Raw genomic sequence first — 25,544 nt, forward strand, 5'->3', positions numbered from 1 at the left:
ATAAATTATATTAATTATATATTTAATTATATAAATTATAAATTATATTTACTTTCCATATGAGAATTATTCTCGCTAAAACTTAAAATTCTAACTGACAATATTTAAATTATTTGAACAAGTAGACCAAACAGTTTTATTACTTTTCTTTCATCCAGTAATTTCCAAAAAATAAATCGATTAATTTTGTGTGAGTGTGTATATTTAAATTTTAAAGGGCATGTAAATATACAGAGGCATTGCACGAAAAAATGCCTACCTGTAATAATTTAAAGACTTATCAGAAAATATTATTATTTAAATGTAAGGGACATTTTTTAATTATAAAATAAAAAAATGTGACTTCTGGTATTGAAATAACTTGGTTATAAACTCTTTTTTCGACAAAAATAACATTATTCTTAACCAAAATAGGTATAATAACTAAACTTTTAATTTCAAATATGTCTGAAATAATTCTGTTCAAAATAAAAGCCAAAATTCTAAATGGGTACAGGGTATATGGGGTCCGATTAGTGTCCGCCAAAGTGTTACAAAATATAGAATTTTAAAAATCCTTAGCAAAGTTAATCAAAAAACGATAATTATGTACTTAAGATATACAGGGGTGTTTATGAACTGCGGTTGAAAAGAAGGCTCAAAATCTCAATTTCAAAAATATTTTCAGCAAAACTTTTATGCATAGTAAGTCTGACCGTGTTTATTTTAGATTTTATGTAATGGATAAAATGTATCTAGAATTGTTCGCAGGCGTTATAATACACAGGGTGTTTATATATTTTATATACTGAAAATATTTTTTAAAAGTTAGATCTTTATCCTCAATCGACGCACAGTGGGGCAAATATCTCAATACTCGGAAATAATTGAAAAAATAAAAACATACAGGTCACCATATATCTATCTTATTTATTGAATAAACATTCCAGACAATACTTTTTTTGGGTATTTGCCATCGATACATTGTGTGAGTGATAAAGCAATATAGACATTTTTACTTTTTGATAAGAGCAATTTGTGTTTAAAACTCGGGCCTCTCGCATAAGACATTTTGTTACTACTATATTCCACAGTGTGTACTCCTAAAATTATTTGTAAAATGGATGAGTTACCATCGCGTATATACTATTTGTAGTAATTAATTTAATGTAATAAGCATGTAAAGTCTAGTTCCACACCGTTCCACATTAAGATTTTATGCAGGATGATAGTACAATTTATGTAGTTTTAAACTTCATTAGCACTCGTTGCTCTGTTTGCCCTTTTAAAAATAATTGCGACTTTTAAAATACGTTATACATACAAACATGTGATTGAAGCAATGATCTATCTATTCTGAAATATTTGTTTTTCTTACAGGATCAAATTCAAATAATATATATATACAGTGTAGCCCAAATTGGGTATACATGTATGAGTATCTTGGAAACTATAAGAGATAGAAAATTGCTTAAATGGGGAAAATTGTAGCACATTTATTTACCAATTTAGTTCAGCTTTCAGAACGATTTGATCTTTTTCCGATTTTGAAATGTTTGGAAAAAATCAAAAAGTTGCATTTTTATATATATATATCCAGATTGGAACTATATAAGTTAATGAAAAATTGTGGCTTGGAAAAACTTGTTGAGCAATTTAATTTTTTAAAAGGCCATCTTAAAGAATTAACTAATTGTCCTAAATAGGCGAACTTAAACATACTCTGTTTCAATTTACATTTCGTCTTAAGGAAAAGTGGAGTTAGGCACATCGTATTGAAACTCCACTTCTTAAAAATAATAAAGAATGGCTAGAAACTTTAATTGGTTCCACCCAGCATAAAAATATATCTGCAAAACGGCCGGGTCATCCACAACTAGCTTTTGAAAATTGCTCTAACCGAAGCGAATGACTAAAAACTGAAAATTTTAGAAAAAATGTGTCAACATGTCAGCTTGGATTTGTCATGAAAATTAATTTGAGGTCATGTGGACGGCTAGATGCTGCCAAAGTCATTGTAGAAGTTACTCGCTCACCTACACGCGAATTTGATTACAGAAATGCTCTAATCGCATAAACGCCTCGGCCTAAGATGTCTGGAGAGAAGCTCTTTCGACTATGGTTGAAGCCAAACGGACACGGCACCAATGTAACGTTATTCGTGCAAAAGATCCAGAGAAATTCCCGTCGTACAAAACAGTTCAAGCAGTCAAGAAATCTTGTTACCCAAATAACATAACTGTTACAGCAACATCTGCAGAAGTACCAGTTCAAGATCTATTAAACCATACTTCTAAACCTTTGCTGCAATTGCAGCAAGATGTAATTCTGCAAGTCAAACCTCAAGAAATGCGTTTACTATCTAAGTGGGGATGTGATGGTACGAAGGCGGGTCAATAAGTCCGTGACTTTTTGAATTTCCCGCCCTTTAATGGAAATGGCAACTCTGCTCCTGTCAACAGAGAACTGTCAGTTGACGCCTGTCAAAATTTTTACAAGCTGCGTCATTTAGTTTGCGTTTGACAGCTGTTGATAGCAGACTACCACTCGTTTTGAGAAGAAAATGGAAAAAAGTGAATTTCGTGTGCTCATTAAGCATTATTTTTTACGGAAAAAAAACCATCACTCAAACCAAGGCTAAGCTTGATAAATATTATGGGGACTCTGCACCATCCATTTCCATGGTAAAGAAGTGGTTTACTGAATTTCGATGTGGCCGTACAAGCACGAAAGATGCCGAATATTCTGGACGCCCAGTCAAGGTCTCTACATCCAAAACAATCGAAAAAATTCACGATATGGTTTTAGCCGATCGGAGATTGAAAGTGAGAGAGATTGTGGAAGCCATACGCATCTCACATGGTTCAGTAGTTTCAATTTTGAATGATCATGACGAATTTTTGCGTCGTTTTGTCACCGTGGACGAAACGTGGATCCACCACAACACGCCAGAGACCAAACAGCAGTCAAAACAGTGGATTTCTCGGGGTGAATCGGCGCCCAAGAAGCCAAAGGTGACTTTGTCAGCCAATAAAGTCATGGCGACCGTTTTTTGGGATGCACGCGGTATAATCCACATTGACTATCTTCAAAAGGTGAAAACAATCAATGGAGAATATTATACCAACTTATTGGATAGATTCAATGAGGAACTGAAAGAAAAAAGACCATATTTGGCCAAAAAAAAAAGTTATTTTCCACCAGGACAATGCAAGGGTCTACACATGTGCAGTTTCCATGGCAAAAATCCATAAATTAGGTTACGAATTACTTCCTCATCCGCCCTATTTTCCAGATTTAGCCCCTAGAGACTATTTCCTATTTCCAAACTTAAAGAAATGGCTCAGCGGGAAGAGATTTGACTCCAACGACGAAATCATCTCTCAAACAAATGCCTATTTTGATGACCTCGACAAATCATATTTTTCCGAAGGGATAAAAAAATTGAAGAAACGTTGGACTAAGTGTATAGAACTCAAAGGACACTATGTTGAAAAATAAAATTTTTCTTTGTATATAAAAACCTGTCTTTTATCCAAAAAGTCACGGACTTATTGACCCGCCCTCGTAGTTCCGGTCACACATCCTACAAACAAAAATGTGTTGGTACAAATGCGATGATCCAAGCGTTTTTATAGTGTTCCTTGTACCTCTTAGGTTTATGGTCAATTCGACAGCAACAATGGCAATATAGCTTTGCACTGTACAAAAAATCAAAGAGATTTGGAGATTCAACACAACACTTCAACTCAACGTTGTTACATATGCAGAGCTAGCTCTAAAGATCTATATTCTATCGAAATCTTAACAAAAAGTCCAGAAGACCATGATATGATCCGTCCACATTACAATTTGGGTTATCAGTGCTTCATTGCTGGATAAGATTGTTTAAATGCCTCTTGCATATTGGATACAAACTACCCGTAAAAAATTGCAAGTAAGAAAGGAAGATAAAGAAATTGTGGCAAAAAACAAAGTAAGTATTCGAAATGAATTTAGAAATAATTTAGGATTAATTGTCGATAAACCTAAGCCTGGTTTTGGCAACAGTAATGATGGAAATAAATCATGAAGGTTTTTGGTAATGCAAATATTGCATCTCAGATAACGGGTGTAGGCGTAGAGCTAAAAAAAATGCATGTGATTTTAATTACAATATCAAGTGGCTTTGATGTTAATATTGAAACATCTCGCGAGTTTAATAAAGATGTTTTTAATTGAATGCTTATAACTTCGGATCCTCTTGTGACTAGCTACAAGCAACTTTCCAAAAAGATTTCAAGATATCTTCCGAAGGAAGTTTTAGACTTAGTAAGGGCCCCAGACATCCAGTTATCTAATAGGTCCATAAACGATAGTGAAGGATGATAGTTCTGAATAAAATCATTTGGATTTTGTGTTTTTTTTTTCTGTAATAATTGCAGAATAATATTTTTATGTTTTATGTTTTTATATAAATTTTTTCTTTAATTAATTCGATTAAAAATGTTTAAAAGCTATATAAAATTTATAAACCTGTTTTTTTTTTAAATCCTTTAATTATTGATAATTAAGGCATCTTAAAGAACCCCTAGAATTAATGCCAGTTTTTGGACATTTGGCCCCACTGTGCGACGTTGCCAAATTTTCAAAAATGTCTAAAGCCTACTTTTTGAAAAATTGTTTATCGCAGTTCTTCGTTGCATACCCTGTATACACTTAATGGACTTTATTTTGTGACCAATCAAAAAGGACAAAGTATTTGTGTAGGAAATATTACATTTTTACAAAGACCTCGTCTTCAAAAGCGTTATTTTACGATTTTTTAAAATTCAAAAACCCATGTACTTACCATGTTTTTTACTGGCACAACAGAACAGCATAGCTTAATTGGCCGCTTTTATATATTATAATTGATCATTGTACGAAAAGTGAAAGGATATTTTGAGACCTAATCTTAATCACATAAACTTATCACTTATTTTATCACAATTTGAGGTATTGTCACTTATCACATAGTGAGGCTTTAGAACTTGAGATATGACACTAAAGATGAAAAAATTAACCTACAGGTAGATAATTTTTTTCACATAAAGTATCCAGAGCATATTCTAATAATTGTAAAGAACAAACAGTTTTTTTTCATGAAAATCACAAATGAACATACGATTTACACCTAGACGCAATACAAACCAGCAGCTCATGAAAAACCATCGGATTTAAATTTTTACCAATATTATACAAAATAAAAAACTGCCCATAAGATAAATTATATGCAATCGTATTTGCTTCTGAAGTGGGCAGTTGTCTTATCTGAGCTTTCAGTAAAATGGCCCTAAACTGTTTTGTAGTAAGTACTACGGCCCTATAAATCAACGCTCCTATGGTCACTGGAAACAGAAAGATGATCCAGTACCAAAGAATAAGGAAAAATTTTTCATTGAGGACGTTTAAAGGTAAGACGCAGAGTGCGTCTATAACATTAATTCCTCCAGAAGGTCCAAATGTTGTATATATGCACATAGTCCTTTTTGGGAAAACCGCGTTGTACGCCACTGGCCACGGTTTCGTGGCCACTTCATATCCATATCTTGCGAATTTTCCGCCTAAATACCAATCCATAAAAAATACTTGAAGGATCTAAAAAAATATATACATAATCAGTTTGGTTAAGAATATATTGATGATGTGTTTGCCGTGTTCGACAAAAGCAAATGCAATATTGATAATTGTATAGAACTCAATAACTGTTTTCCATCTATTAAATTTACCTTTGAACACGAAACAAATAATCAACTTCCATTCTTAGATACTCTTGTCATCAAAAATAATAAGTTAGAATTTGATATTTTTAGACAAAAGAAACAAATACTTTTGAATACATAACTAGTGACTCTAACCCATGGATGCACAGACCGCGGCCCGCCGGTCGAATACTGGTGGCCCGCCGACAGCAAAAATAATACTCTCGTACATTAAAAAAAAATTGAATTCTATCCCAGATAAAACCAAAAAAAAATTGTTCGAAAAGTAGTTGTGTTGTAGTGAATCTCGCGCCCAAAAATGCTAAGTCAAGTAACATCGCTTGCCGGTTGCCTTTATATAAAGTTCAAAATAGTAGAGAAATCAAGTATTTTCTAGCGCGATGTGAGCAAGCGAGATAGCAATAGTCCCGAATTCCCGATTGCTCGCGTAGGTAGATACCCGAAACTTCCAGAGTCGTATGCGCCGTATAAAAGATACGCTAACCACGGCGACCGACAGTTCGGTATTAAGAGTATTAAGTAAGTGACTGAGAATAAGTGCAGTTTAATAGTGTTTTGGAGAGGCAATAGTTCTAGTGTAGATTTTAACTCGACTAGCCGGTGTCATATATTTTGATCCACAATCAACGTAGATTTCCTGTTGCAGTGTTAACCCGTCAAGTGCTGTGTATAATTGAATTGTGAAATTGTCAGTAAAACTCTGTTATTAATAAGTGTTTCTCTACTTGTTTAACCAAATTAAAGCAAATTTAGCTTTAATGTTGGCCAAATATTAAAATAAAACAAATAAATTACTTTTTTTTTCTGAATTTCTCTAATTGTAATAACTACGTCATTATTTCAGATACAAAATCTGTATTAAAATATTAAAATTTCTGAAGAATACTATTTAATCAATTATTTTTGATACATTAAAAAAGGATGGGTATTTTAAGCAGGTACTGTAGTAATTGTTTTAAGGTGCTGTATTAATCCTCCCAAAATTAGAACGCAACATGGAGAAGGCAGGACCTAGTAAAAAACGTGAGGTTAAATATAAAAATCGGCAGTTTCAAGAAATTTGGACTGAGAAATACTTTTTTGTATGGTCGAATAACAAAGTCGCTTGTTTAATTTGGAAGAATTCTGTTGCGATTGCAAAGGAATATAATGTAAAAAGGCACTATGAAACGCAGCATCCTTCTTTTACCAAGTTTACAGGCGAATTAAGAAAGCAAAAAATGTTGTCTTTAAAACGGGAGCTTATTATGTCAGCAAGCTATGTTTACAAAACCCATTCAAGATTCAGAAACAGCTACAGAAGTTAGTTATGAAATTTCTCGAATGATAGCAAAGCGAAGTCACCCCTTCAATGATGGCGATTTTGTAAAAGAATGCTTAGAAATTGCCACTAAGAAAATGTGTCCAGAAGCAGCAAATAAGTTTGAGAAAATTCAACTGAATCGTATGACTATCCAAAAATGAATGATGTCTTTGTCAGGTAATATTGCAGAACAATTAATTAAAAATTGAATCATTGAATTTTTTTCATCAGCACTCGACGAATCCACTGATATTAGTTCCACAGCTCAACTTCTTATATTCATACGAGGTGTTACTCGAGATTTTGAAGTCTTAGAAGAGTTATTAGGAATGGTGTTCATTGAAAGGTCAAACCAAAGGAGTTGATATACTCAATGTACTTTTGGATGAGTGTTCAAAAACTGATTTGGACTTTTTGGGACAAAATTCAGGAGTTGCAACTGACGGTGGTCCTTCGATGATTGGTGTCAATTCTGGGCTAGTTACTTTGCTGAAAAAGCATCTGCAATAAAAAAACATAAACGCTGAAGATCTCATACAGTTTCACTGCATTATACACCAAGAGCCCTCGTAAAATTCATAAAATCACGAGGACTCAATCAGACAATTCAAACAATTCCTTGATGACATCGAAAGCGAATACGGAGATTTACTGTATTATACAGAAGTAAGGTGGCTAAGTCGTGAATTGACATTGGAACGATTTCTAAATTTAATAGAAGAAATTGGAAATATTGGAATATTTCTGGCGGAAAAGCAAAGGGATGTTCCGGAACTTAAAAATCCTGATTGTGTGTGTGATTTGGCTTTTTTGGTTGACATTACAAATCATTTGAATGTCTTGAACACACGGCTTCAAGGCAAAAATCAACTGATATCCCAGCTCTTCGCTCATGTATCATCCTTTCAATGCAAGCTGACACTTTTCACATCACAATTAAATTCTGGAAATTAGAATCTTTTTCCGAATTATAAGAAAATGGCTGAAAAATGCGATTCAACAAAACTGCGATTAATTTCAGTTATGTAGAAAAGCTAGATATTTTGATTCAATCTTTTCAAAACAGATTTTCGGAGTTTAAAAAAGTGAAACCTCTGTTGGACATATTCAGCAATCCTTTCACAATTTCAGTTGAAAATGCGCCAGAGTCAATGCAGTTAGAAATTATCGACATTAAAAACGACCAAGATTTACGCAACAAATTCAACGAAGGAGACTTGCTGAACTTTTACGGCTGCATTGATAAAAATATATACAAAGAGTTGCGCATAAACGCTCTGAAATGCGCCAGCTTATTTGGTTCTACCAATATATGTAAAGAAACTTTTTCAATACTAAATAATAATAAAACAAAAAATCAAAACCTTTTCGAAACGTTTATGATTTGCTCGAGTGGGCCCTAGTCTTAATAAGTCTGTGCAACCATGCTCTAACCATTATTTTCAACATAAAATGGCTAGCATGCATTTCTTGGTACATCGTTTGGTCTCATTTCGTTTAAGTAATAGCAGATTTCATAAAGAAAAAGCAACCATTAAAACAATTGTTAGGGTCAATGGTAATGACGGTAAGATTATTGATAAGCTGATTAGAAGATATAGGTTTGAAATTAATCTTAAAAACTCTTACACATTTCAAAAAGATAAAAATAAGCAAACTTTTGTTGCAATACCGTACGATCCTATCTTGACGAGAGGCTTTGATAGAACATTGATTAGATGTTTACCATTTCTTGATGTGTTAGTCAAACCTAATTCTGGCGATACGTTACTAACGGATTGGTATGTAAAACCAACTTCTTCGGGTAGAGTGGTTAACTATTTATCATCGCATGCTACATGACCCACAAAATAGCAACGATAAAAAATTTATTATACAGGTGCTATAACTTAAATAGTTCCCAGTTTCATGCAGTGAATGTAACAAAAATTAAAGGCATGTTAAAAAATAATAATTACCCAATAGCCTTGGTCAAAATGATAAATAGGGTAGTTAATAATTTCCTAAATGTGCGGGTCAGGCGTCAGCAAGTGATAGTGAGGCCATCAGCTATTTTAGGTTTCCTTATATAGAATCACTCTCGGAACAAATTCAAAGAAATGTAAGGGAAAAAAATCAACAATATAAGTTAGTGTTTTACAATTTAAAAACTTCCAACTCTTTGTTCTCCCGCCTGAAGGATCCAACCCCACTGGAATTAAGGTCAAATGTGGTATATAAGATTCCATGTTGTAATTGTCCGAAATGTTATGTGGGACTTACCAAGCAACATTTAAGAGGTAGAATTTATCAGCATGAGTATGGTTGTAGGGCAATCAATATTGACAAGAAAGAAAAAACGGCATTAGGAACACTATTTTTCCACTGGTCACAATTTTAATTTCCAACCTGCCAGCATTTTAGACTATGAGAAACATTTTTTAAAACGTAACATCAGTGAGATGATTCACATTTATTTAAACGACACAATTAGTCATCGACAAGATATACAGGGATTAAGTGCACAATATAATTTTGTTTTAAATACGTTTAAAGGCAAAATACTTAACAATGGTACCTGGTAATTTTGGAATTTCAAATAAATTTTTATTGATAAGACCCAAATTGTTTGAGGTCATGGTACCTTACTCGTCTCCATCTGTTATTGTCTGTGTGTAGTATTTTATATTTTCTGTTTTAAAAAAGATCGCAGATTGCCTTATGTATATACAATTTTATTGTTGTTTCTTGTCTTGTGTTAAGGCAACAGTTTTTCACTCGAAATTTTATTAATAATTATTGTAGTCATGTTTTGCCTATTTGTGTTTATTTTTTTTTATTATTTATTTATTTTAATTTCTATGTTTTGTTGCATACTTGTAAGTTCCTAAGCGTAGAACATTGAATAGTTTTTCTATGTGGTTTTTTGTTTTTTATGTGTACATACATAAAATATCAACTTTTTATTTTTATTTTTAATATAAATAGCAAATTAGATTATTGTTGAAAATTAACCTCAGCATCCAATTTACTTACATGTATGTTTGTTTAATTTTAATTTTTGTTTTATAATGTACCGGGTGATCAGTTAAGGGTAGCGAGCGGCCATATCTCATAAGATATTGGTCGTATAGATTTGAGAAAAAAAATCATGATAAAAGTCGCCAAGAGAAATTGCTGACAATTATTTTCGAGTTTGTCAAACGTCCGCTAGAGGGCGTAACAGCCAACACCAAGTAGAAAAATGGGATTTTTATAGAATTTTGTCTAATAAAAGTATATCGGTAATATCATTCTCATATTTACTGACCATTTCCCTACATTTTTTGTCTAAAACGTTTTATTCTATCTATCAAAATAAAGCGGTGGGGCAAGTTCAATTGTTTTTTTAAATAAACCAAGATTTCTCCCGTTTCTTTTGACCGATTTTAGCAGACTTAGGCTCATATAAATGAGCATAATTTGCACTACAAAATGCTTGGTTTTGAATTTTTGACTTTTGCTGTCGCCGCTAGATGGCGATAACTCAAATAGTAGCACATTTCTGAGTTTTTTTCAAAAAAAATAAATGTAATGGTATATTAATTTTTATATATTTTAAAAGAGGATACATTTCTCTATAATTTAGTGAAAATAATTTATTGTCTACCTGTTTTTTAAACCGTTGATATTGATCAAAATATAATTTTATTACATTAAAAAATGGCACACCACTGTTTTTTATCAAAATAAAAATCAGTTTTGTAATCTCTTATAGGTTACTAAGAAAAAGAACCTCCTGATTTTTTTTGAAAAAAAAAATTCAATCAAATTCAATCATTTCAAACAAAAAATTTTCAGAAAAAATTTTCTTAATAAAACTGTCCAACAACAGCAGGAGCAATAACACTAAAAACAAGAACACAGAACTTAAAAATAAATTAATAATTTTGTCGTAAATGTTCAAAATGTTGTCCGTTATTTTGAATGCACTGGTTTAATCTCTTCTGGGTGGAGTTGACAGCTGACTCAATTTCCGCTCTTGGTTTACTATTTATCGCATTTTGAATTCGGACTTCGCAATCATGTCTTCTCGAGTAGTTGGTCGAGTTTTATATACTAAATCCTTTATTCGGCCCCACAGATAAAAATCAAGGCAGGTTAAATCGGGGGACCGTGGTGGCCAGAAAAATAGACTGCCTCTACCAATCCAACGGTTAGGAAAATGCCTGTTCATAAAATCTCGCACATTTCGAGAATAATGTTCCGGGCATCCGTCTTGTTGAAACCACATGCACAGATGTAAATAGCTCCGCACTGCGGAGCTATTTACATCTGTGCCACATGTTTCTTCTTACTTCTAAAGGTACATTTTCCAAGAGTGCTGGTAAATCGTTTAATAAAAAGTTCAAATACATGTCACCGGTTAGATTGCCATTAAATATGTACGGACAGATAATAGTACCATTAATAATACCGCACCAGACGTTAACGCTCCATTGACCCTGCTGATAATCTTCACGTAACCAGTGTGGATTAGTGTCCGACCAGTAATGCATGTTATGAAGATTTACCTTGCCATTACTGCTAAACGATGCTTCATCTGTCCACAATATTTGTGACAAAATAGGACGGTTTTCCCTAATGGAGTCTCTAAGCCAGTAGCAGTAATCGAGCCTACGTTCAAAGTCAGTCTCATTTAAAAATTGATAAATCACGACGTGATACGGATGCATTTTAAAATCCATTAATATTTTTTGCACTGAGCCATAGGATATTCTTAAATCTCTGGAGATCTCTCTTATGCTTATATGGGGGTGTGCATGAATATAAGCCAACACATTTATAATGTTATCTTCTCTTCTTACCCTACGATTTCTTCTCAAAGTTGAAGTTGGTTGCACTTGGCCATGTTGCCTTAAACGTAAGGCTAAACGCCGAAAAACCATTCTGGAATGCCGTCTTCGGAGGGGATAACGCAGTGCATACTGCCTAGAAGCAATCGCCGCATTTTCAAAACATTGAAAATAAATTCTCAACATATCAAAGGCTTCTTCATTCGTAAAAGGCATGATTTGTTGTAAAAATACTTTTAACATAACATTAAATTAGATGTCAATGGCAGGAACTGTCAAAATAGCGTGATTGACAATTTGGTGTTTTCTTTCATTTTTTTTCAGCTTCGTAGATCATGGCCTGCTTCGCTTAAATGCGATGTTTGATTTTTAATTTAATTTATGTAATAATAATAGATAATTATTTTATTATTGTGAGATGTAATATTTAAAAATAAATTTGAACCTTATAATAATTATCAGTATGTAAATCTATTTTATTTTTTTAATCCAAAACCGTTTGTCTAACGAAAAAAAACTCAAGAGGTTCTTTTTCTTAGTAACCTATAAGAGATTACAAAACTGATTTTTGTTTTGATAAAAAACAGTGGCGTGCCATTTTTTAATGTATTAAAATTATATTTCGATCAATATCAACGGTTTAAAAAAAGGTAGACAATAAATTATTTTCACTAAATTATAGAGAAAAGTATCCTATTTTAAAATATATAAAAATTAATATACCATTACATTTATTTTTTTTTTTGAAAAAAACTAAAAATGTGCTACCATTTGAGTTATCGCCATCTAGCGGTGACAGCAAAAGTCAAAAATTCAAAACCAAATAAGCATTTTGTAGTGCAAATGATGCTCTTTTATATGAGCCTAAGTCTGCTAAAATCGGCCAAAGAAACGGGAGAAATCTTGGTTTATTTAAAAAAACAATTGAACTTGCCCCACCGCTTTATTTTGATAGATAGAATAAAACGTTTTAGACAAAAAATGTAGGGAAATGGTCAGTGAATATGAGAATGATATTACCGATATACTTTCATTAGACAAAATTCTATAAAAATCCCATTTTTCTACTTGGTGTTGGCTGTTACGCCCTCTAGCGGACGTTTGACAAATTCGAAAATAATTTCCAGAAATTTCTCTTGGCGACTTTTATCATTTTTTTTTTCTCAAATCTATACGACCAATAGCTTATGAGATATGGCCGCTCGCTACCCTTAACTGATCACCCGGTACAAAGGGTATGAGTTGTGGGATAATTTATTATTATTTATATTTTTTCTCTTTTTTTTTGTTTCGTTGTGTGTTTTTTTTTGTATCTTTGCTAACTCTATGTATTTATTAAAGAAAAGGAAAAAGAACGAAGGGAACTTATTTTTAATGAAACCAACAAAGGAATCTTATCTCTTTTTAGCCTTGATAAAGACGAAAAATATATATCGTTGAAACGTCGGCCAATTAAAAACTTGAGATTTGATTTGTTGTCCCTAATCCCGCTACCTACGTTTTAGTTTAGTTTTAATCTTTTCCCGAAGATGCTAACATCGTTAGCGGAACACGTGTCGAGAGTAAAAATAAAGAGTTTTGCTTAGGGGTCTCCCAATTTAATATTAATTATTATTAAAATATCTAAAATTAGTTCTATAAATTATATTATAACTTTTACGTGGTGTTAATAAATTGGATTATGTATTTGTAAAAAATTTCGTAATATATTGTATTGTATTGATTACAGCAGTAAATGATACTTACCAAATTGCCTAGACTCAGCAGTTCACAAAAAGCATAGGAAAGAGCATATGCATTATGATCCCTTGTACAAAACATGAAATTGGTAATTTTATCTTTATAATCTGCAGACCATTTGTCTGGTGACAGAGGACCTCCTTTAACAAAAAAAAAAATTGGTAATTTATTTTTCGTTAAATTAAAGCAAATAAAATAATTTTTTCATTAAAACAATCTGCCTAATAAAACATGACAAAACTGAAGCAGTAGGAACTCTTTTGAATAATACTTTAGAATCTCGCAGTTACTTTCATTAGTTAAAATTGTTTATCGCAAAACTTTTATGTCCAGTATGAGTAAAACAGGAATGTAACAAGTTTTATTCCAAACATCATTAAATATTTTATGACGCATCCTTTTATATTATATGGCAATTGGTAGGTGCCTAATAAAAATGTTCATGTATAAACACAAGATAATTTAACTAACAATTCTACAAACAGTAAATAGAGTTTTGACTTTAACATTTTCAGAATATTCATGTCGTTAAAAGGTTAAAAAAACAGTAAACTTACTTAAATCCTTAACAATTATTTCCAATCTATTCCCTTCCCAAGATTTCCATAAATATCTTGGAATATAAAACATTAGGGCCTGAATACAGAACAACAGGCAAACCCACTGATAGTAAAAAAGAGTATAAATTTCTGTTCCTACAGGATTACCTAAACCCGCAAGCTTATAAGCGGCTAAGGTTTGACCTGAAATTAAAAAGAAAATAATGATAAAAAAATAAAGTGGAAATATAAAATATGATTTTTTTAAGAATATTATTATCTATCCAAACATGTGGAAATGTACCGGGTATTATTTAAAATTAGAAAACTAAGGCAATTTCGCGTTAAATTACAGTAACACAGTTAAATTACACGCGTTAAATTACAGTAACATACCTACAGTATCGGACAAAAATAGAGCGACGATACAGTTTTTTCTTTTATTAAAAAAGCAAAAACGCAAGAAGAATTAAAACTCAATAAAACAAATACACTCATTAATAAACATATATTTATTACATAACATACCAAAATTCTTCCCTATAAACAGGATCATATAAAGAAAAAGAAAAGTTAAATATTTCTATACGACAAAAATTAAGCGACGCTTACAATAAAAATAAAAGAAATACATTATCAGATTGCGCCCTTAATATTTAGTCCACAAGCCTTTATTTGCGATTACCTGGCGGCACCTTTGAGGCATGGAAGAAATTAAATTATCAATTATATCTTGATCAATATTTTTCCATATATTTTTAACTTCTTCAAAAATGTAGTCTTTGTTTTTATAGGTTTTACTTCTAAGTTGCCTATCCACAATTTCCCACAGGTTTTCGATCGGGTTAAGATCAGGCGATTGGGCTGGCCATTTAAGAATGGCTATTTTATTTTAATTAAATTATTCTTTTATACATTTTGCTGTATGTTTTGGATCATTGTCGTGTTGGAAAATAAAACGTAGTGGCATATTCCATTCCGCATAAGGTAACATGACATTTTCAAGGATATATTTATACTTAAACCTATCCATAATGCCCTCAATTTGGTAAATTGGTCCCATTTCATAGCCAGAGAAACAACCCCGCACTAACACATTGCCACCTCCATGTTTTACAGTACCTTGGACATACTTTGGGTCAAGTCTTTAACCTGCAATACGACGAACATATTGAACACCATCACTTTTATACAAATTAAACTTTGACTCATCACTAAAAAGTACTTTTTTCCATTGCTCTGGTGTCCAGTGAGCATGTTGTTCTGCAAACAGAAGACGTGCTTTAATATTCTTCTTACTAAGAAGCGGTTTTTGGCAGGTTTGCATGCTTTTAAGCCTGCTTTAACTAGTCTGCGCTGTATCGTTCGAGAGGAATCATTAGAGCCCCCAGCTTCAGCCAGAATTTGCTTGGCTGACAGAAAAGGATTTGCCTGGAAGATCCTTTTAATTTTTCTATCCAGTTTCTTTGAAGTTTTTCTCGGTCTACCCGTCTGTTTTCGGTTAACTACTTTTCCTCTAATTCGATAGTTCTGAATGGTCCTCGACACAACAGATTTTGAAACCCTTAGTGCTTGTTTTATTACGTATTGTGGTGTTCCCATCTTATACGATGCAATAATTCTTTCTTTAAGATCAATAGAAAAACTTTTACGACGAGGCATTTTTAAACAAAATATAGATTTGATACCGATCAAAACCGATGTTTATCTACTAATGGTATAATTTTATTTAATAAATCGCAACTCGTGTTTTTAAAAAATTAATTTATTAAACACAAGAATACAATTTATATTACAATGTTGCAAAGCTTACTTTATGACTGCGCTAAGATGACTAACTACTCCTCTTTCACATCCTCTATATATATACTTCTAAATGCTGAATAAGCTGTGACAATTATTATCTTAAACTAAACTTATACTAAGCATAAGTGGCCATATAATTCCTCCCTTCCTTAGGTCTGAGAAAATTGGGGATTTTCGAGGGGTTTCAACTCTATGTCCACTTTTACAGTTTCTGTTTTATATTTTTTATAGAAATACATACTTATTACTAATGCAAGGATGATAACAATGATAATTAACAAAGTAATCGATAATCCGGAATTTATACTATCGAAGTGCTGTAAAGGATGAACTACCAATTTTTGAGCGTTGTCCAAATCTTCTTTAATATTTTCAAGATTTATTTCTTTTAAGTCTAAAGGTTCGATATTTTGAACTAATCGCTCATCGATATTAATTGAAGGAAGTTTTAGTCTTAGATTAATTGTCTCTGGTCTTTGTGAGTCAAAAATTTTATCATCTATTTTTACTTTACAGTCTGAGGGTATAAGTAGGGTTGGTTTACTTATAGTTTCGATACTGTATTGACTGGGACATTCAAAATAGATGTTCTTCTCAGAACTCGGAATTACTATGATTGAATTATCATTTAACTGTGTAGCAGACGTCTCTTTGTACTTAATAGGTATCATAGGGCAATGATTGGTTAGGTTAATAGTTTGAACAATGCAAGGTTCGTTTTGGTTAAGCAAATTATTAGAGCATAAAAACATGCCTTCTATTTTAAAGCAGGTTTTTCTTAAATTATAGAAATTATTATTAGATTTTAACAAATAGGGGTTATTAATATTGATTAATTGATTATTTACAGGAATTGGGTATATATGATAAAGCATGTAAGGTTTTTCCGATATTAGTGGAATGGCTACGTAAAATATAATTAAATTGTCTTTAATTGTTACGTCTGCATGTGCAATTTCATAGTATTTGATTATATTGTCAAAAGGTATCCGGTTTTTAGGGTCAATGTTCAAGATAATCGTTTTAAGCTCTTGATATTTAAAAATGCTGTGATGCATTATATTTATCTCAGCGAAATTAATTGCGGTTTGCACGTTCGTATAGATTTCATGTAGCACACGAAGGTTGTTTTCTAAATTGTCAAGTAGCAAAATAAAATAAGAAGTTATGGTTATAGACTGGGTCATTTGTTTCAAGTCAGTGACCTGGGTCAATAATACTTCTTGGTTATTTTTAATATTGCTTAGTTGGGTGTCTATGTCTCTCGTCAAGTTTTTAACGATTGTCTGGGTTAGGGAAAGGTCATGATGCAAGGTATTTTGGTTATCTTGCAATGTTTTTATATACGTATCATAACGTTCTTGGTCGCTATCATCTAAAGTGCCAAATAAAAACTTTTGAGTTTTACCTATGAAATTAAATAATCCTCTTTTGACTCTATTTTGAGGGGTAGAATAATGTTCAATAAAAGATTCTATTGATTTTACTTGTTCAAACAGATTATGAATTCTTGTTATCAATAGCTTGTATAAGGGAAAGTAAGGGGTAACATTAGTTTTTCCGAGGGTGATATTAGTTTGTAAAAGGGTTGTTTTTGTAATGTTTAGACAGTCTTTTATGTTGGTTAAATTAACATGATAATATACATGATGGTAATTTGTTATGATATAACTAATTCCTTGGTACACTGGTAGCAAAGGATTCGTTAATTCTTCAATCTTATACTGGGCATTGACTATTAGCGGAAGTAGAAGAATGATTAGCTTCATGGTTTTTGTTCCTGAAAATTATGATCGTCTTTTAATATTCTTGGGATGTCGCTGATTTCTAAACTTAGTTTTCTTATATTTAGGTTCTAGTTTTGAGGCTAGTTTTCGCGGTGTACTTATAAGTTGTGTAGTAGCTTCAGGTATTTCGGGGTCATTTTCTCGTCCTTTATTTAGTTTTGCTAAAATATTTGCCTTTTTTGCGTTTAATTTTGATGTTATGTTTTCATTGAGTTCTTTAAATATTTGTGCTAGTTCAAAAACATAATCAGTTTGCATTTGGTTTAAATTTTTTTCAAAATTTAATTGGTAATTTAGATTGCCTTTTAAAATTTGAAATGGGGTATATTCATGTGATGAATGAATACTGTTATTATAGTTTAAAATAGCTATGTCTATTAATTCTTGAATAGTTTTACTACGATGATCGTTTCTAAGGGCAATAAGGCTTTCTTGAAGAGTTGAATGAAATCTTTCTATTGGGGAATTTGAATTTGGGTTGTATGGGGTTATAAAATGTAATTCTATTTGGTAGGTTTTACAGAGGTCTTGTACTAAATTACTTTTAAAGGATTTAGCATTGTCGGTGGTAATCTTGGAAGGTGTACCATGATGAGAAAAGAATTTAATCAAATTCTGACAGATTTCTATTGAGGTTTCATGTACAGGGTAGGCAGTAGCAAATTTTGAGAAATTGTCTATTAAGGTTAAATACTTTTGACCTGAAATTGAATATATGTCCATATATATATGTTCAAGGGGTCTCGATCCAGTTGGGGTCGGTTTATATACAACTTTGTATGGGTGTCGATCATACTTTGTTTTTTGACATGTTTCACAAGTATTTACATAGTCTATAACGTCTCTTTCCAGGCTCGGCCAGTAATAACGTTGTTTAATATTTTTTATGTTTTCCGTCATTCCTCTGTGCGATGTTTTCGTGGTATGATATCTTTCTATAATTTCTTTTCTTTCATCTACGTTTAAAACGTCTTCAAGGAGTGTGTTTGAAATAACAAGTTTGTATGCGTTATTTTTAAATGTTTCTTGAAAAATTCTTAAAATTAGGGGTTCTAATTCCTTATTTTTGAAATATAGGCAATATGTATCTGGTGGTAGATAATCCTTAAAGAGTGATTGTATATCAAAAGTTAAGGGGTCTTTATTTATAAAATAGATTAGTCTTTTCTTTGTTTCGAATAGGGTAGTTTTGGTCACATAGGGTTTTTCTTTTGTTGTCCATTTAAATATTATCTGATTTTTGAATATGTTTAAAGATTTATTGACATACGGGGCACCTAATATAGGGTCTTCCTTTGATGTGTGTACTGTTTCTGTTTCGGAGTTATCTTTTTTGTTATTTACGATCTCTTGAGGTTCTGGGGGTAATTTTTCTATGGATAGACTAGCTGTGTCTGTTTCCGATCCGTCTTTTTCTGGAATTTCTAATAAAATGATGTCGTTTTCATGGCTTGTCGAAGGTTTTGGTGATTCTGATTTATTTTGTTCGGGTTCCTTGATTTTCTTCAAACTCGGTGGAGGTATTATTATTTGAGAAATAATATTAATCTTTTTTGTTTCTTTCTTTTTCTGTGGTTTTTCAAAAAGATTCGGTTGATCTTGAAAGTTATCAAAGAAATGCTTGATTCTTTCGTGCCATAAATATTGGTCATCTGCCTCATTGTCATCGCATGTTGCTGACATGTGAGTAGAAGGAGGTTTCTTGATTTCCATGGGGTGTATTTCTCTTGGTGGTCGTGATAGTGCATCGGCGTTGCTATTATGAATACCTTTTTTATATTGAATTGTATATTCATACTCTTGAAGTTTGAGTCGCCATCTTACTAATTTTGAATTAGGCTCTTTGATTGAAAATAACCATTGAAGTGGTTTATGATCCGTTATAATTGTAAATTTTCGGCCAAAAAGGTAGGGACGAAAATATTTTGTAGCCCAAACTATTGCCAAAAGTTCCTTTTCAATTGTAGAGTAATTACATTCAGTGGAATTTAATGTACGACTAGCATATGAAATGGGTAAATCAGATCCGATGGGTCCTTGAGATAATATAGCTCCAATCGCGTATTCTGATGCGTCTGTTGTCAGTACAAAGGGTTTATGAAAATCAGGGTATTGTAGAATCGGGTCGTTAGTTAAAATGTTTTTACAGAGATTAAATGCTGTACGAAAGGCTTTATCGTGAATAATTTTAACGTTTTTCTTAAGACAATTGGTAAGAGGTTTCGTGATCTTTGCGAAGTCTTTGATGAATTTTCTGTAATATCCGACGAGGCCTAAAAAGGATTTGATTTCTTTAGGGGTATCTGGAATTTTAAAATTTTTAATTGCTTCAATTTTCCGTGGGTTTGGTTTAACTCCATCAGCTGTTATGATATGTCCTAGGAATTCTACGTCTTTTTCCAGAAATTCACATTTGTCTAATTGTATTTTCATGTTAAAAGACACAAGTCGCTCGAAGACTAATTTAAGGTTATTAAGATGTTCTTGTAGGCTGGTTGAAAATATAATGATGTCGTCCATGTAGACTAAACATATTTTGCCTAGTAAACCTCGTAACACATTATCCATTGCTCTCTGAAATGTCGCAGGTGCATTCTTGAGTCCAAATGGCATGCGTACGTACTCGTAATGACCATGTTCTACATTAAATGCTGTCTTTGGTATGCTTTCTGGATCCATTTCTATCTGGTGAAATCCGCTAGCAAGGTCTATGGTTGTGAAGTAGTTACATCGGCCTAGTTTATCCAATATGTCCGTGATGTTAGGAATTGGGTATCTATCGCCTATGGTTTTTTCATTCAATTTCCTATAATCAATGACGATTCTCCATTTCTTTTTTCCTGTCACATCGGCTTTCTTCGGGACTATCCATACAGGTGAACTCCATGGGGAATTTGAAGGTCTAATGATTTCATCATCTAGCATCTGTTCAATTTGGTTGTCGATTTCTTGTTTAAGGATATGCGGATATCTATAGCTTTTAGTGTAGACTGGGATTTCATCGGTAGTGTTTATTTTATGTTTTACTTGATTTGAAAACGTTAATTTATCTCCGGGTTTGTGTAAGACTTTTTCGAACTTTCTTATTAGCTTAAAAAGTTCTCTGCGTTCCTCTTTATTTAAATGTTCGTGTCTAATCAGGGATTCTAAGTTTAAATCGTTACAAGAAATATTTTTACTAAAATGATTTGTTTTAAGGGTGTCGCAAGAAGGGATTTTATCTAATATTTCGTAATTATTAAGTTCAATTGGTTCCAAGGGTAATCCATTGGATACATGACCTTCTAATGCAATTGATCTTTTAGAATGATTAAGAATATCTATTATATAGGAATTATTTTTGATCGTTACTAATGTAGGATGAATTGTTATTTCTTCATCATGAAAATAGGGGACTAACCAAGTTGTATCGTTGGGTAGATCGGTTTTTATTATACATTTTTGAACAGTTTCTGGGGGTATTTCGATTACAAATTCTTCAAAATTTTCTCTATAGTGGAAAGGAATTGTTAAATATTGATTTACCAAATTTTGATTTTCTAAATCAATGTTTAAGCCAAGTTTGCATAAATCTTTAATTCCTAAAATACCATCAAAATATTCATGAAATGAAAATAAAATAAACTCTATTGATTTTGTTATGCCAAAATTTAGGAACAAGGGAATAAAAGCTCTACTTGTGGCTTTTTGTGAACCAGTACAAGTTTGTAGGGTACTAATATATGGTTGAATTAACTCAGGAAAATAAGTTTCTGCCAATGAGGGTCTAAGAAGTGATACGTGTGAACCTGTATCTATAAGTAATCGAATATTTAAAACAGGAATGTGTATGAAGGGTAGTTGATTAACTTGGAAACTATTTAAACTTAAACAGGGTTTGTTTTCTCTGAGGCTTCTAAATGAAAATTTTCTAGTTCTACTAGTGAATCTTCAGAATTGTCTTGAGGATTGTAATTTGGAAAATTATGTTCGTCGTAATAGGGTTCATCATAGTTATCAGAATAGGGGACGTTTTCGTTATAGCTATCAAAATATGGGACTTCATTTGAATTTTCTAAGTGAGTCAACTCATGTTTAGGTTGTGTATAATGAGGCATTTCTCTTCTAGGTTGTACACTTACTCCAGACATGGGTTGAGGATATTGAGGTTTTGTATTAGTGTATTGTATTCCGGACATTGGTTGGTTATATGGTCTAGATGTATTTGGTTCATTTTGTCTAAATTGATTTGATTGATTTTGTCTTTGTTGATTAAATTGATTTTGTTTATATTGATTAAATTGATTCTGTTTATGGTGATTAAATTGATTTTGTGGTCTCAATTGATTATTGTTAATTTGTCTTTGTTGATTTATTTGTGGTTGATTTGGTGGTTTGTGTGAAGTTTGTCTTGCAATATTTTGATTATGAAGGTAGTTATTTTTGAATTGGTTTTGGCTTGTTAAAATATCGTAGTTTGTGATAATATCGATAGCTTGATCTAAGGTTTGTGGATTTTGCACAATTAGTAATGTTCTAAGTTCATTAGGGACGTTCGCTAAAAGATTTTGTGTAGCTGTTAGTTCATTTTGATTGATGAGAATTGTTTTGGCTTCGATATTATTAATTTCGGAACAAATCTTATTATTAATCTTATTAACTAATGACTTTAAGCGTTGAATATAATCATTAATAGATTCATTTTTTCTGCTTAAGAAAATTAATTGTTGCTGTAAATTAGCCCTAGTAATTGGATCGTTAAATTTTTGTTGTAATGCAATTTTTATTTCTGCCCAAGAGTTTAAGTCAGATCTTGTTAACAAAAAGTCTTCAGCCTCTCCTATAATTTTTGATTTAATTGCTAAAATTACATATTCTTGTTGTGATGGGTCTGCATTAAAGTATCTTGCATAAAAGGTATCAATCTGGTTTAAAAATGTTTCTAATCTGGATGGTTGACCATCAAAGCATTTGAGAAGTGCAACGGTTGATTTTAATGCATCAGCCATTTTATTATTGTTTACTAAATTACTATTGTCTACTAAGTTTAAATTTATACCTAAACTATTACTATCTAAATTAAGGGATGATAAAGTATTATTCGCTATTTCGGAATAAAGCTCGTTTAAGCTAGAATCTAAAGAAGAATTACTGTTTGAAGTAACCTCTAAACTCTTTACTCTAGGATAAGTTATGTCACTAACTCTATTGTTAAATTTTTTCATTAGAGTTCATACTAAACTTCAAAAAGAAAAATAATAATAATAAGAAATAAAATTTCAAATTTTCAATTATAAAAATTTCAAAATATTTCCTTAATTAACAGGTTTTCCAACTAACAGAAACAATTCTATACAGTACAATAAAAAGTTTCTAGTTTCTGACCTGTATCAAATGATGTCTCTGCAACAACAGCTATACTGTAGTGAAGGCACCACCTGTCTTGGAAGCTAGCTATGCCAATTCTTCCTACTGGCTACTCGCAATGGCGTACCACTTTTCGAGGGTTGTTGGCCAGGAATCACTCAGCTCGTCTCAGTTTGCTCAGCAACTAAATTCTTGATCCTTTCTAAACTGTTAAAACAGAAGAGTGAACTACTGGTAATCCGCACTTTCCAGACACTAAGCACTGTATCCACGCTTATAGCTAAGGGATCACTCACTCACTCACGTATTTACGTAATTCGCGTTACGTAACTCGCGACTACTCGTATCTGTACTCGACGATGTTCACAGAGATCCTCCGAAAGGATCCTACCGACTGCGCCAATTTTATTTAATAAATCGCAACTCGTGTTTTTAAAAAATTAATTTATTAAACACAAGAATACAATTTATATTACAATGTTGCAAAGCTTACTTTATGACTGCGCTAAGATGACTAACTACTCCTCTTTCACATCCTCTATATATATACTTCTAAATGCTGAATAAGCTGTGACAATTATTATCTTAAACTAAACTTATACTAAGCATAAGTGGCCATATAATTGTATGAACAATATCGATCAAGTCGCTTTATTTTTGTCCCTGAAAAAATACATAAAAACATACAACAATTTACTAATCCCTTACTATTCATCACAAGAGGCAAAGAATGTTTAAATACGATTAACAAAGGTATGTACTGATACTACAAAATTGTTCCTAATTATACGAGGTACAGTCACAAAGTTTTTTAGGAATATTATAGCGTCGCTTAATTTTTGTCCGATACTGTATGTGCATACTAAATTTCATTAGTTTTGCTTCAAAGGCAATGGAGTTTGAAAAGTATTTCTGTTATCCAGATCAACCAGTATACAGTCAAGTCCGCCTATTACGAACCCTTTTATAGCAAACTTTCGGTTAAAGCGAACATTTTTTTGTCTCACTGGTTATAAGGATTCCGCATATAGGGAACCTGTTATATTTTTTTAATGAACTTTTTGTGTGGAATTCACAGCGCCAAACACTTTAAATTGTAATTACAAAAAAATTGTTCCTATGAAAATGCAATGGACACAAACAAAAATGACTCTATAGACCCTTTAGATGCCATAAATGTTCATATGGCATGGAAAAGTTTGTTGTTTAAGCATGGGGGATTTCTTGAAGTTTTTCTGATGTAAATGCCATAAATGATTATTTCTGCAGTGTTTTTCAAAAAACAAACAACTGTGATGAAAACATATGATTTTTTATTAACATCAAGTTTAATAATAATTTATCATTTTCTTTTAAATTAGTAGATCAAGCAGATATTTATAGGCGTATTCAAGGCATTCACTCTAAAGCAGCCGGAAACGATAATTTGACACTCTTTATGTTAAAATTATGTTTGCCAACCATTATAAATCATGTCATTAATGTAATTAATATTTGCTAAGAAACCAGATATTTTCCAGAACACTGGAAAAATTCCATTATCTCTCCAATTCCTAAATTTAAAAATCCTGTAAATATAAGCGATTTGCGTCCAGTCAGTTAAAATATCTGAATATCTCAACCAGAATGGCATAATTCCTATTCATCAATCAGGGTTCTTAAAGCGACACAGCACAACTTCTGCATTGCTTAATATTACAGATAATATTGTAAAACTTCTTGATGAAAAGTTGGCAGCAATATTGGTATTACTCACGAAGGTCACCAACGCCCAAAAGCTGACCAGACTGCAAAGACTGGTCTGATTGGGAATTGGAGCTATGAGAACAACACCTGCGGCACCACTAAATATTCTTCGTGGGCTACCGAACCTCCCAGTCTGGATTGAGCGGAAGGCCAAGGCGGCGCATAAGAGGATGAAGGATAGCGGAGGGTGGCGCAATCTTCACTTAGGACAAAGCCATATGACATTTGCTCTCAGGATGTGTAAGAAGATACCAATTCTGACATCCAGATGCACTACAGAAAGTGACAAACTAAGGTTAAAGAAGGGGTTTCAAGTCAAAATCCCGACAGGAGAAGAATGGTCGGCGAACCAAATTAGAGAGCCAAGTGGTTTCCAGATCTGGTACACAAATGAATCATGGATGAAAAGCACCAATTCAGCCGGAGCTGGAGTGTACAAGATAGGAACGAACATAAGGGAATCCTTCACACTAGGAAAACACACCACAGTTTTTAAAGCGGAGGTGTTTGCTATACTCGAAGTAGCAAACAAACGACAGGCATTGGAAGGTAACGGGGATTTGCATCTACTCCGATAGTCAAGCTGCCCTCAAGGCGAATCAGATACCCAGGGCCAGCTCAGCGCTAGTCCAGGAATGCAGAGACGCATTGGAAAGGCTTGCAGTACACAGGGAAGTGAGACTGAGGTGGGTCCCAGGACGCCAAGGTGTCGAGGGCAATGAGCGGGCCGACGAACTGGC

General features: G+C 32.6%; 1 protein-coding gene across 3 annotated transcripts in view; it reads right to left on the reverse strand.

The window, feature by feature from the left end:
- LOC126737176 (innexin inx2-like) overlaps positions 1-25,544 on the reverse strand; it is a 54,896-nt gene that overhangs the window by 21,808 nt on the left and 7,544 nt on the right. Inside the window, exons 2-4 of one of the 3 annotated variants that reach the window (XM_050441943.1) lie at positions 14,138-14,323; positions 13,587-13,720; positions 890-5,598 (exon numbers count right to left, since the gene is read on the reverse strand). In XM_050441943.1, the coding sequence (XP_050297900.1) occupies positions 5,110-5,598; positions 13,587-13,720; positions 14,138-14,323 (809 nt within the window). In that variant the 3' untranslated portion in view covers positions 890-5,109. Of the gene's footprint in view, positions 1-889; positions 5,599-6,644; positions 6,735-13,586; positions 13,721-14,137; positions 14,324-25,544 lie in introns of those variants that run through there. The other 2 variants (XM_050441944.1, XM_050441945.1) reach the window with 2 other exon arrangements.

This window comes from Anthonomus grandis, chromosome 6 (assembly GCF_022605725.1).
Source record: "Anthonomus grandis grandis chromosome 6, icAntGran1.3, whole genome shotgun sequence".
NCBI lineage: Eukaryota > Metazoa > Arthropoda > Insecta > Coleoptera > Curculionidae > Anthonomus > Anthonomus grandis.